The sequence below is a fragment of the Notechis scutatus genome, chromosome Z, assembly GCF_049901735.1.
Source record: "Notechis scutatus isolate UNSWTSFEM ecotype Mainland chromosome Z, rNotScu1.2, whole genome shotgun sequence".
Taxonomy (NCBI): domain Eukaryota; kingdom Metazoa; phylum Chordata; class Lepidosauria; order Squamata; family Elapidae; genus Notechis; species Notechis scutatus.
The window spans coordinates 137,341,872-137,356,460 of record NC_142025.1 but is presented as its reverse complement, the minus strand read 5'-3'; the positions used below and the strand labels follow the sequence as shown (position 1 = coordinate 137,356,460).

At 39.6% G+C, this 14,589-nt stretch overlaps 1 protein-coding gene across 6 annotated transcripts in view; it reads left to right on the top strand.

Moving 5' to 3' along the window:
- Positions 1-14,589, top strand: part of PLEKHA4 (pleckstrin homology domain containing A4) — a 72,947-nt gene that overhangs the window by 9,914 nt on the left and 48,444 nt on the right. For 2 of the 6 annotated variants that reach the window (XM_026677455.2, XM_087946792.1), the window contains exon 1: positions 12,010-12,305. The exons of 1 other annotated variant lie outside the window; for it this stretch is intronic. In XM_026677455.2, the coding sequence (XP_026533240.2) occupies positions 12,064-12,305 (242 nt within the window). In that variant the 5' untranslated portion in view covers positions 12,010-12,063. Of the gene's footprint in view, positions 1-7,846; positions 7,989-12,009; positions 12,306-14,589 lie in introns of those variants that run through there. 3 more of the 6 variants (XM_087946786.1, XM_087946787.1, XM_087946789.1) reach the window with 3 other exon arrangements.

Sequence of the window (14,589 nt, the reverse complement as noted above, 5' to 3'; positions counted from 1 at the left end):
AGTATGAAAAATGGTTGTAAGTCACATTTTTCAGTGCTGTTGTAACTTTGAACAGTCACTAAAGAAACTAAGTTGTGGACTACCTGTGTACATAAACAGATGAGGAAGGAATACGTCACTTTCTAGTTTCATTTTCTCTTTTCTTTATTCTCTCCAACCTGTTTTCACTTTGTGAACTAAATACAGTTGAACTGGCAATTTAACCAATTCATTTATCCCACTGAAACCAGTGGGAATATTCTAAGTAGAATATGGAAAGGGGTGTTTCCCTTACTGAATTGGGTGGGCCTTTGAATCGCATAACCTAGTAATTTCAAGGCTCAACTAGTGCAATGTGCTTTACAGGAAGCTTCTCTTGGGAAATAAAATCAGAAACCTCAACATACCCAGAAGAAAGGGTCAGTGGCATGATGAGTATGAACCTTTTTTCCCCAAGCTGTATTGATTGCCCATTTGTTTCCAGGTGCTATTCAAGGTGCTGTTTTATTATACACAGGTAGTCCTTGACTGATGATCATAACTGAGCCCAAAATTTCAGTTGTTAAATGAGGCATTTGTTAAGTGAGTTTTACTCCATTTTGTGACTTTTCTTGCCGCCTGTTAAGTGAATCCCTGAAGTTGTTAAGTTTGTAACATGGTTGTTAAGTGAATCTGGCTTCCCCATTGACTTTGCTTGTCAAAAAGTCAAAAAAGAAGACCACATGACCACCGCAGCCATCATGAATATGATTCAGTTGCCAAATGTCTGCATTTTGATCGTATGATCATGGTGATGCTGCAACGGTTGTGTGCAAAACAGTCATAAGTAACTTTTAACAGTGATGTCGTAACTTCGAACAGTCATTAAATGAACTATTGTAAGTCGAGCACTACCTATACTATTAAAACTCTTCATATCTGTAACCTTTAACTGGGAAAAATGGTGCATTATGGGACAAAACATTTTGGAGCAATATATCTCAAATGGGTTAACTTATAGAATATGTCCAAAATCTGGGGGCTGTGGAAGTTTTACAAATTTTAAGACACATTTTATAATAAAAATTATCATAAAACATTGTATGACATAATAGAAAAGTCATCAAAGATTTCCTGTGGTCAGTCCCTGATGTCTGACTGCATTCTATAGTTCAACAAGGCAGATACCTTTCTGAATATCTCCCTGAATTTTTAAGAACCTTTCCAGTACATTAGAAGCTCATCATTGTTAAACTCATAAGGGAGAATCTCTGGAATCATGACCCAAGGAGTAGGTTGACTGGTAGATGCTGACAGAGTTGGTTCCTTCCTTGGGATAACAGGAGCATGCCTTCCCTCATGGCGCTGCCATTTGGAATGAGATCTTCCCTAAAATTCCCTAAATGTGGCTTCCACCCTTGTGGTATTGTGTGAAGCCTGCTTGTTCTCCCAGGTCTTGGATGAAGTCTCATTTCGGATGTGGAGCTTCCTTTTTTTTTTTTTTTTGGGGGGTAACTTGATCCCATCTTATTATCTTTTGTAATTTTTTTGGCATCAATAGAAGAGAATATTTATAGCTCATTGTTGAACTCTGGGGTCCTTGGTATTCTCTAGCATTGATTATTTTCTTGCAGACCTTTCATTACCCAACTAGATAACCTCATCAGGGCTAGAAGAGAATGCAGTTTGCTCTATATACTAGTGGCTTGCCTTGTTGTTGGAAGCGTCATTGGTGATTCCTCAATTAAGTGTTGGTCTAAGCTGGCACTTTTTATGGTTGATTACAGGTGGTCCTCGATTTACAACCACGACAAAATTTCTGTTGCTAAGCAGGAAAGTTGTTAAGTTATTTTGCCCCATTTTACAATCTTCCTTGCCACTCTTGTTAAATGAATCACTGCAGTTGTTAAGTTAGTAACACAGTTGTTAAGTGAATCGTGTTTCCCCATTAATTTTGCTTGTCCCATGGACACTGCAACTGTCATAAATAGAAATCAGTTGCCAATTTTGAATTTTGATTGTGACCACGGGGGATGCTGCAACAGTCATAAGTGTGAAAAATAGTTGTAAGTCACCTTTTTCGGTGCCGTTGTAACTCTGAATGAACTAAATTAACTGTTGTAAGTGGAGGATTGCCCGTATATTGTGAGCCATCCAAAATCAGTTTGGAATCAGGCAGTGCCTAAATTGAATTAAATGAAATAAAAATATTTGGCTAAATCTGATACTAATTTATATCTATGTGTTTGCGAATGAGAACACACTGAGGACACTATGAAATAATCTTATGCATAACTGTGTGGAGCAGGTGGAAGGAAAAACATCAGTTGAAGTGTCCTGCTGCTTGGTGATACATGAGGATAAAAATGAGGGCGAAATGAGATACCAGAACGGGATAGAGTTTAAAAAAACAAGATTAGGAGGATAACAAAGGATTAGCAGATCAGAAGTAGAATTTGATGGTCTTTTTCAACAGCAGAACTCAATCTGTAACCCTGTGTGTACTTAGCTTGAAGCAAGAGGCACTGAGGTCAGCAGAACAATAATTCTGTGAATTCTGCACAGGATTGTATTGTCAGAGATCACAAAAAAGTGAGTTGTTGTTGGAAGACACTATTACAAGGGCTGTTCTAGAAGCGGATATGCATATTAATTTCCTTGTTTGGAGGGATGTTTATGTTCCTAATCTGAGCACTCCTGGGCATCAGTGTTTCTCAGTCTAAGCAACTTTAAGATGCATAGATTTAAACTCCCAGAATTCCCCAGCCAACATACTGGCTGGGGGATTTTGGGAGTTGAAGTCTGTGCATCTTAAAGTTGCTAGGTTGAGAAATACTGCTCTAGATCATGATCCATCAGAACTAGGAATTAGACCAGATTTTTCTAGACTGACAACCCTCCTAGTGAGACTTCAATGGTCAGGCTGGAAGGTGAATTTTGGGGTGTTTGTGCATTTGAATGATATTCAGTGGAATAATTTGAATAAATCTCTGCCCATGATACATCAGTATCCCTTTATCAATTTTGGGGAATAATACTGCCATGCTCCACAAAGTTGTTTGATTGGTTTGTTGTGTTATAGGAACTTACATTTAAATATATTGAGTAAATTATGATTAAGCTGAGAAAGATTTAGTACAAAGTGTGAATGTAGCTATGACCCCACCCCTATAAATTGTATTGGATTATAAAATCATTGCATGGTAAGAGTCACATCAAGGACAAAATGTGTGGGTTCCAAAGTCAAGTCTGATAAATGTCAAAATATGGAACTAAGCCATATATCCGATTATCACTTTCTGAAATTCAGAGAACCACTATTTCTATAACCAAAAAGCACCATATGCATGCAAAGGAAAGAAAGAAACTGAACTGGAAAGCTGACGTTTGGAGAAACCATCCTAAAGAAAGAAACATTCAATGAAACTTCAACCAAACAAGTCTATGCGTACTTGCCGTGCTTCGCTAATCACAGGATATTGGCTGATGAGACAAGATTCCACAGGCATACAGGATATGTGACCAGCAGTGTATTTTGCCATGCAATCTTTTTTAGGGGGATGTGGTGAAGAGGCATTTGCATGTCCTGAGAAACTTGCTACGGTGGTTTGTTGTGCTTGCTCCTTTCTGCAAGCCAGTTCTTGCATGGTTTATTGCAAGGGTGTACAACTATGGCCCCTTTGTGATCTGTGGACTTCAACTCCCAGAATTCTGACCTCCAACTAATGGATGATCTTGCTTTACGGACTCAACCTTTCCCCTGCACCTTCCTGCCAACATTGAGTGGAACCAACCACAGCAAAAGGAGAATGACCACTGCACTATGCTCCCTATTCCTAATCTAAGTACACCATCCAGAGGGATACCATGATAGATGCTATCAAAAGCTGCTGAGATATCAAGAAGACCAGGACAGCTTTCATCCAGGCTGCACCAGAGGTCATCAACAAGAGCAAATAACAGAGTCTCCATACTATCTCCCAATCTGAAATCTGACTGAAAAAGGTCTTGACAATGTATTTCCTCCAGGAGTCTCTGAAGCCACATAGCCCAATAACCTTTTCAAAAAAAATCTTCTAAAAATCTTCTAAAAATGAAGTTAGAGACTGGAGAGAAATTTTCCAGAACTGTTGAGCCCAGCAATGGCTTTTTGAAGAAGCAGTGTACTGCTGCTATTTCAAGGCAGGCAAAGCTATCTCTTCCCTTAAGGATGATGACACTACCATAAGGACCCAACCACAGATCATCTCCCAGGTGGACTTCACTAGCGAGGAAGGGCATAGATTTAATAGGTGATCAGATTATAGGACTTGCCCAGACCAATTCCAAGCAGACTTATCCACCAAGTACTTGGAATATTCTTCACAGTAGCCCTGTAGATTATGTTGTGCTTCAACCTTCCTCAGGAAAGATAAATGAGTAGATGACTATCTGCAAATGAAACAATGGAAAAAAAATGGCTACATTTTGCCACTGTTATTACAGCATAACAGTGTGTGTGCTCTTTCCTAATGTGTGCTCTTACCCACAATTGGTCAGAGTCATTCTTTGTCTTTCATATTAGGGCTATGATTCACAGAAATAATTGGAAGCTATAATATTAATGCATCTGGAACCCAGCAGATCAGAGAAGATTACTTTGAACTTTCCATAAACAGCTTGTTTTGCTTTTCATATCTTTTTTTTTTTTTTGGTATATTTTTATTGATTTTCTTTTGTTACATCATAAAACATCATGGTATCAACAGCATTCTTGGCATCTATACAGGTTTTTGGTTTAAATATCATAATACATTATATTACATTTGTCTAATATTAAAAATAGCTTTAACTATGATTACTATTCTTATATTTTTATATAATTTGCAAAATTTTGTTTTACTTTCTTAAGGGTTATTCAGTTAGGCTTTTTGTCTCACTTCTTAGTTCTGTTTGTTAACCATTTATACCAACTGTTCCAAATTGAAAAGAATTCAGAGTCATCTTTTTCTTTCAGTTTCATTGTTAGCATGTTCATCTCAGCACTTTCCATTATTTTATGTGTTATTAGTTCTTCATTGGATGTATTTGGGGTTTTCCATACTTGCGCAAAGGCTATTCTGGTGGCTGTTATAATGTGTAATAATAAGTATTTTACTTCTTTCGGTAATCTATCTTTGATGATTCCTAAGAGGAAGGTTTCCAGTCTGAGCTCAATCTGATACCCAGTGATCTCTTGTAACCAGTTTTTAATTTGGTATGTCCTGGTCTCAGGGCATAACCACCACATGTGATAAAATGTACCGTCAACTTTTTTACATTTCCAACATTTGGTACTCATGTTGGGATAAATTTTTGCCAATCTTGTTGGAGCTAAATACAACATCTATACAACATTTTGTACATATTTTCTTTGTATGCTGTGGATACCGTTAACTTATAATTTATGTTCCATATTTTCTCCCATTCCTCTAATTCTATAGTGTATCCAAAATTCTGTGCCCATGCAATCATTGTGCCTTTGACTGTTTCCTCTTCCATTTTGAAATCTAATAAATATTTGTATGTTTTAGTTATAAGTTTTTGTTCCGGTCTCATTAATATTTTATCTAATTGGTTCTGCCCTTTATCAAATCCAAAATCTTTTAAATCTTTCTTATATTTATTTTGAATTTGCAAATATGGCCACTAATCAATTATTTTCCTTCAGTTCTTGATTTGATTTTAATTTTTCTTGACTATCTAATAGTTCTTCATAGCTTACCATTTTCCGTAGGTCTAATCTATTTGGATGGATTATGGCTTCCACGGTTGACAGCCATTGTGGGATTTCTATATAGTGCTTGCCTTTGATTTTTTTTTCCAGGTTGTAATCAATGAGTCTCTTATTAGGTGTTGATTGAAATAGGTATGTACATTACTTTTGTTTTTTCACAAAAATGCATACCAACCTATCAGGAAGTCATGTCCTTCTAATGTTAAGATTCTCTTGTCTCTTAATTTAACCCAATCCTTAATCCAACTCAATACCGCTGCCTGATAATAGAGCTCCCATTCTGGTAATCCAAGACCGCCTCTGCTCCTATTGTCTTGTAATAGTTTCATTTTAATACGTGGCCGCTTGTCCAACCAGAGAAACTTGAATGTCATTTTGTTTAGTTCTATAAAGAAAGATTTCCCTAATTTAATTGGGATCATTTGGAATAGATATATTAGTTTTGGTAAAGTATTCATTTTCAGCATTCCTATTCTTCTTAATATAGACAGTTTCAATTTGGCCCATAATTCCAATTCTTTTCTAATTTGCTTAATCAGTTTAACATAATTGTCCTCTTTTAGTGATGAACATCTGGGTGATATCCAAATTCCCAGGTATTTGACCTTTTTACTATTTGCAGTCCCATTATGTTTTCTAATTCTACTTTCTGTTTTGTTATACAGTTTTTGACTATCATCTTAGTTTTATTTTTATTTATTTTGAATCCTGCCACTTCCCCAAATTTTTCTATTTGTTGCAACAATATTGGTATTCATTGGATCTTCCACTATAAATAGCAAATCATTGGAAAATGCCTGAACTTTATATTCCTTATTTCTAATTTTAATTCCGTGAATCTCTGGGTTTTGTCTGGTTGCAGCTAGCAACACTTCTAAAGATAAGACAAATAGCAAGAGGCGATAATGGACACCCTTGTCTCACTCCTTTTGCAATTTCAAAATCTTCAGTGCAATCTCCATTTAGTAATAAACTTGCTTTTTGATTTGAATATATTTCTTGTAATGTTTTTTCTATATTGGTGCCAAAATTCAATCTTTTAATTTGATATAACATGAATTTCCAATTGAGATTATCGAATGCTTTTTGCTTTTCATATCTTGGAGGTATATTGATCTGGCCATAATTAACTTCTGCTGGTTTGGGGAAGTTTAGGGTATTTTGTGTTAAAACCCAGTTTAGAGTGTCTGTATTTGTACAGAAATTTATCATCACCTTATAAATGATTCAACTTATTCCTGTTTCTAATAAATAAAACTGTCTGAGTTTATTATTCATTTTTTATTTTTCATTTCAAGTTTGGTTCAGGAAAGGGGGATTGTTCAAATGGCTCTCAATGTTACTATTTTGTTTTGCTTCCTCACTCCTAATGTGAAGAAACAATCTTAAACAGCTCTACTATCCCTGCCAGACACATGGACGGGCCAAGAATCAAAAATATTTTAAGAAGCAGATGGTCTTTGCTGCAATGATGGCTCATTTTCTAGAAGGGTTTAGCCACCAGGGGGTGCCAGAGGCTGTGGCTTCTTCTACCAACCTCAAGGGGACATCAAACCCATTCCAGCTCACCAGTCAAAAATGTTTCTGTCAACTTCCTAGTTCCCTGTTTTTCTAAAGCTTTGAGACCACTCCTTTCCCAGAGTTAAGGTCAGGAATTGTGGCGCCCATCACCTCTCCTGTGAACCTCCCTCCCTCCCTTTCTGTGTATGATTTACCCTCCCCCAAGCCAAGCCCCCAGGAAGGTGGAGTGATAGATCCTCAGGACTGAAATTCAATCGCTTTCTTTTCCTTTATTCTTTCTCTCCTCTCATTCCCTAAAGCGGCAAAGGAAAAGCCAGAAGAACAGAGGGAGAGTAGAAACATGATTAGGAAGATTAATCACAGGGGATTGAAGACTGCAATATTTAACAACTAGGAAGCTGAACAACGTAGAGGCAAACAAGAGGGGGAATTGGAGGGAAAAGGTGGAGAACAGAAGAATAGATAAGAGGACTATAGTGGGAGGAGAAACAGAGCGATAAGAGAAGTGGAGGAGCAGCCAGAGGAGTTATGAAAGGAATGGGTAGCATTAGAGAAAGAAGATGAGAGGTAACTGGCACAAATAAAAGGGAGTATAGTGCCCCGATATTGATGCCAAGAGCTACAGCTGTGGGAACACAGAAAGGAAGACCAAAAAATAAAATAAAAAAATCCGAGATCAATAAGTTACCAAGGAGAGTGGTCCAACTTTTCCCCCTCAATCTACCTAGAGATTTGGCCACCATCCAGAAGCCAGGTAAGAACAGTGATTCATCCCTTTCATCTTAATATATTTCCCTTTCGTATTTTCAGGCTCCCAGGTTGGGGGTGGGGGTAAAAATTGGATTCCAGCAACTCTTTGCAAGCAAACAATGCAAGATTTGCAAACAAAAGTGATATTTTCCTGCAATCAGGGACAAGAAGGAAAGTTGGGATTCTCAGGGGAAAAAGAAGAGGTTTGAAGAATCTGACAAAAAGGGGGGGGCAAAAAAAAAGTAAGGGGCTATGGTATTGAAGCTCTACTGCTTATTATGTGCAGTGCATAAATTCATGCTCCGAGGAGCCTTGGAGAATTCTTTGAGTTCAAGAGCAACTTTATCTTTCTACCTTGTGGTAGTTGTGACTCTAAAGCGTCCTGATCGTCCATAATTAACTGAACCATAGCTTACTGCCAGCAGTGTGTTGTAGCTGCCAAAAAAGCAAACACAGTTCTAGGCTGTATTAACAGAGGGATAGAATCAAGATCATATGAAGTGTTAATACCACTTTACAATGCCTTGGTAAGGCCACCCGACACCCAGTTTTGGTCACCACGATGTAAAAAAGATGTTGAAACTCTGGAAAGAGTGCAGAGAAGAGCAACAAAAATGTTTGGGGACTGCAAGCTAAAACATATAAAGAACTGTTGCTGGAATTGGGTATGTCTAGTTTAATGAAAAGAAGGGCTAGGGGTGACATGATAGCGGTGTTCCAATATCTCAAGAGGTTGCCACAAAGAAGAGGGGAGCCAACCTATTCCCCAAAACACCTGAAGGCAGGACAAGAAGCAATGAGTGGAAACTAATCAAGGAGAGAAGCAACCTAGAACTAAGGAGGAATTTTCTGACAGTGAGAACAATTAATCAGTGGAACAACCTGCCTCCAGAAGTTGTAAATGCTCCAATACTGGAAGTTTTAAAGAACTGATTGGACAACCATTTGTTTGAAATGGTATAGGGTTTCCTGCCTGAGCAGAGGGTTGGACTAGAAGACCTCTAAGGTCCCTATTCTATTCTTTTCTATTTCTATTTCATTCCATTCCATTCTATACTGCATTAGTCCAATATTTAGGGTTCATTTTATGCCCAGAATTGCAAATGAATCAGAAGCTGAGTGTGCAAAATACTAAAATGTAGTTGGCTAATTTACCAGGGGGGCCTACAAAGATAAGTCTCTGTTAGTTGATAAGCACATTCCAGAAAGGAAAGGCACATGTATATATAAGTAATCCTCGACTTATGACCATAACTGAGCCCAAAATTTATGTTGCTAAGTGAGACTTTTGTTAAATGAGTTTTGCCCCATTTTATGACCTGTCTTGTCACAGTTGTTAAGTGAATCATTGAAGTTAAGTTAGTAACATTTGTTAAGTAAATCTAGCTTCCCCTTTCACTTTGCTAGACAGAAGGTTGCAAAAGGTGACCTGACCCCTGGACACTACAATGGTCATACAATGGTCATAAATATGAGACAGTTGCCAAGCGTCTCAATTTCAATCCCATGATCACAGGGATGCTGCAGATGTTGTCAAGTATGAAAAATGGTCATAAGTCACGTTTTTCAGTGCCGTTGTAACTTTGAACAGTCGCTAAACAAACTGTTGTAAGTCGAGGACTGTCTGTGTATGGATACTTTCTCTGGCATTCAGAAATAGATGAGGAAGGAATACGTCACTTTGTAGTTTCATTTTCTCTTCTTTATTCTCTCCAGCCTGTTTTCACTTTGTGAACTAAATACAGTCGAATTGGCAATTTCAATCAAATTCATTCGTCCCACTGGTAGGAATATTCTAACTAGGGGTACGCCTATGGAAAGGGGTGTGCCTCTTACTGAATTGGGTGGGCCTTTGAATCTCATACCCTAGTAATTTCAAGGCTCAAGCATCTGAATGTTGATCGCGTGAGTATGGGGACGCCACAAATGTCATAAGCATGAAAAACGGTCATAAGTCACTTTTTTGAGTGCTGTTGTAATTTTGAACGGTCCCTAAATAAACTGTTGTAAGTCGAGGACTACCTGTACAAGGGGGCCAGTGACATCATCACCCAAATGACACAGTGAAGCGTATGATGTCATTGCGGCTTGCGCCACCGGGCTCTGGGAAACACTGGAGACAGGGATAAAATCCTTATTTGCTCTCCCGGAGTCTTTTCCTGCCTTAGTGCGTCAAGATTGGGATAGGATGTGGAGCCCTGCTGGGACCAACACCCTTAATGAGGCCTAACCTCAGGGCCAAAGCACAGGAATCCAAGCCCAGAGATTTCAAATGGCCAGAAAATAACTTAAGGGGCGGAGAGCAGCTAACATGACTTCATTTATTTAAAATGCGTTTATTCAACGCCTATTAGGAGAGATTGTTTATTCCCAAGAGCTTCATACCTAGATTAGGCTATCTAAAGCGGCTGCCAGGATTTAAAACAGATGCCAACCTCCCCCAGTTAACAACGTTGATCTCATACTGAAGCTTGACAATAATGAGTATGTGCATTCTGACAACGTTAACCTAGCTTGCTGCATGATTCTGTCTAGCTCAGGGGTGTCAAACTCGATTTCATTGGGATGCGCATATCAGGGTTGTGTTTGAATTTGGGGGGCTGGGGCTGGTGGGCATGGCCAGCATGACATCACTCATGTCAAGGGGGGGGGCATCTATGGTGGCTCAAGCACTCTGCCGGCGAAAACAGGCTCCTGAGCTCCATTTTCGGCTGTGAAAGCCTCCTGCAACCCTCTGCAAGTGAAAACGGAGCTAGGGAGCACCAGGCAGGCCAGATCTGGCCCCTGGGCCTTGAGTTTGACATCCCTGGTCTAGCTCGTGTACACACGTGTTTAATGTGCGTGTATGGGTGGGGGGGCAGGGACTGCAATGCTTAAAATTTTATTTTATTTATTTGATCACTTAACTCCAAATGACAAATAGATGGTAGGAAAGAGTCCCTGTATGTCTGTGTTGCCTTCTATCGGTTCCCCAAATTTCTGCCATCTAAACCCCTAGCCCTATCTGAATGAACCATAGTTAGTTAATCTCGGGTAATCATGTTCTATCTGGCTGAGCAGAGTTCCCAAAGACAGCGCTGCTTGGTTATGGTTGAATTTACAGTCTGGCTCCCTGTTCCCAAACTCTTCTGCACCCAATTGCCAATTCTGGGGTTTTAAAGGGTTGCCGTGCTCCTGTGTTTTTTCATTACGCATCACTACCACCCTGGAGAAGGTAGTCCTCGACTTAAGACCACAGTTGAACCGAAAATTTATGTTGCTGAGTGAAATATTTGTTAAGTGAGTTTTGCTCCATTTTACAACTTTTCTTGCTGCTGTTGTTAAGTAAACCATTGCAATTGTTAAGTTGGTAATACCATTGTTAAGTGAATTGGGCTTCCCCATCCAGTTTGCTTGTCAGAAAGTCTCAGAAGCTGATCACATGACCCCAAAACATTGCAACATGACCCTGTTGCCAAGCATCTGAAATTTGATCATGTGACCATGGGGATGTTGCAACTGTTGTAAGTGTGAGGGTCACATTTTTCAGTGCCATTGTAACTTTGAAGGTCACTAAATGAACTGTTGTTAAGTCAAGGACTATCTGTAAATTAAGAATGTGGATTTTTCCCATACTGGGTTGCTGCTTTGGAGGAAGCCAGCCGGTAAAGGAATAAAAGGAAAGAAAACTAGGTTAGTTTGGCCTTAGTTGCCAGTTGTCCCATCTAAAATATCTATGGGGATTCTCAGTCATCCCTATAGATATTTCAGTGGTTGCCCCAAAGGTGCAAACTGGACTTTCTTTGTTTTTCTTTGAAGACGTTTTACTTCTCATCCAAGAAGCTCCTTCTGCTTCACGAAAGTCCAGCTGCCTCTTGAAAAAGCACCTTTGGGACTCCCATCTAAGATCCTTATCTCCCACCCACCCACTTTAGGCATAAGGCGAAAGTGGCAGGAGGCGCCTTTTGGCTTCTGGGCGGGGCCGCCCGGGGTTATGCGGACACACACCCGCTGTGACCGATGCCAAGTATGCTTTTTCGCCCCCGCGACCAGCTGCCCCGACCCCCTTTGTCTCAGCTGCCGGGCTCAAATGCCAGCGGATGAATAAACGAAGCCATCCAACGGCTGAGAAAGCAGCAGCGCCAGCTACACTATTCCAAAGAGAGAGAAAACCCCACCCAGCCCTCGATTCACTTCGGCACACCCTGCGCGAGAATCGGGACTCTTCGCTGCATTTCTCGCATCGCCGCGCCTCCCAAAGGATCAGTCCCGCTGGTAGTAAGGGAGAGAGAGGAAGGGGACGGGGGTCTTTTACGAGCGGAGGTTCAAGGGGACTCTGGCTGTGAGTTTGGGGGAGTTTCTGGGTGGGGAACTCGACCTGTTGGCCGCTAGCCTCCCGGGAAGTGTTACGTCTGGGTTTAATCAGTTTTGTTGCAACGGGCTCGCGCGAAGTTTTACTTACAACACGATACGGAGCGTCAGTCGAGGCACATTAATTGGCAAAATTTAGCCCTCGAAGGGCAAAAGCGGGATCTTCGGGGAATGCTGGGAACTGACACAATTCCAAACACCTGGAAAAGATTGGAGGGCTGCCGGGCTGCCAATGTACCTATTCCGGTTCCAGGAGTAGCGAGAAACAGCCCCCGAGCAATGTTTCCAGGGCATTCAAAAGGAATTCTAGCTATTAATCTTCTTTTTCCCTTCCACAGATGGGAGGAAAACGCAGAGGCAGCTTTTCCTGCCGTGCGGCTATCTTAATAATTTAAAATTATATGTAATTTTCCAATTTAGCGGGAATGGATTGCATGTGCCTAAGGAGCGGAAGCCACCTGTATCAGAGGCTGTGTTTGCACAGAAAAGGATCTTGGGTTCAGTGGCTCCATGACCACTGAAAGGGCTTACTAAAATTTCAGTTTCTGGTTATAGTGTGTGCATTTTCCCCAGGCAATTTAACTTTGTTATCATTGCCCCTTCAGATGCATTGTGTTATATGAGGATAGCATTTTTATTCTGCATTAGTTTGGTGAGGTTGCAGTTTTATTACTTCAATGCTTTTGTCTTACTGCATGCTGCCTTAGAACCTCAGGATGAAACATGCATTAAAACAATGGCCCCCAATCTTTTTGGCATCAGGGACCAGTTCCATGGAGAGAGGTTTTCTGTGGACCAGAGGTGGTGTGGTTTTTCATGTTGCCTGCATCCAATGAACGGGGCTTGTTTGCACAGACCGATTATTGGCATGCTGTAGACAGGTGGTGGTCCATGGGTTAGGGATTGGGGACCCCTGGGTTACAAATATTAAAAATATATAAAGTGTATTATCAAGTATTGTGGAGCACTATGAGCCACTTGAAATGGTACCTATTCATAGAAATGTACAGCGGTTTTCAAAAAAATGTGATTTTGGACTTCCCAAAAAGTCAAATATTTTAAAATTCCTAAGTTCTAATGCAGTAATTTTCAATAGATGTAGCCCATATAAAGAAAAGTGCCTTTCGGGTCCTCCATTGTTTTTAAGAATTGAGTACTGAGACCAAAATGTTTGAGAATTGCTGATCCAATACAATGATTAACAGAGATAATGCATTACAAGTAGTCCTTGAACTTACCATAATTAAGCTCAAAATTTCTCTTGCTATGTTTGTTAAGTGAATTTTGCCCCATTTTACAACCTTTCTTGGCATATTTTTTTAAGTGAACCACTGCAGTTGTTAAGTTAGTAACACAGTTGTCAAATGTGAACCACTGCAGTTGTTAAGTTAGTAACACAGTTGTAAAATGAATCTGGTTTCTCCATTAACGTTATTTGTTAGAAGGTTACAAGAGGAGAATCACATGACCCTAGGGCACTGCAATTGTCATAAATATGAGTCAGTTGCCAAGTGGCTGTATTTTGATCATGTGACCATGGGGATGCCACAACTCTTAGTGTGAAAAACAGTCGTAAATCTCTTTTTCAGTGCCATTGTAAATGTGAACAGTCACTAAATGAACTGTTATAGAGGACTCATCTATTGTCTGTATCATAATTCTGATTAATCTTTGGTTTTTCTGCTTTTCTCCATGTGCTCTATTAAAAGTAAATTAATTTGTATAAATTTGTAAGGATGATGATTAGCTAAAGAATGAGAAGTAGTTTAAATATTACAAAGTTATGCAAAACATTACAGTACTGGTTGTATTCTTAATCATGTTGCCTTAAATAACCATCTTCAAAGGATTCCCTAATGAATGCGAACTGCTTTAAATATTCCAATGTTATACAAATCATTACTGTTGTATTTTTAATCATGCTCTTAAATAACCAACTTCAAAAGATTCTGCTGTTTTCACTCTGCTTTTGCAATATATGCAATTTACTTTTGATTGATGTTCTGCTTCATAAAGCTTCGCAGTTCATCTAAACAAGTTAATTGCTTGGCAAGGCCTTTATGGGGATAGTCTGAAGTCCTATGGGGGAATTTATTATAGAATTGATCATTCCTGTGGATTCTTGAGGAAGGAGTTGCCGGCAGCAGGAGACCTTTGGTTAGAAATATGTGGGTGACCCTTTTGGGATGCAATGTTTTTCTTCACAGATATATGATTCTCCCCTTTGGAAGGTGTCACCTCAAAGCAAGTCATCA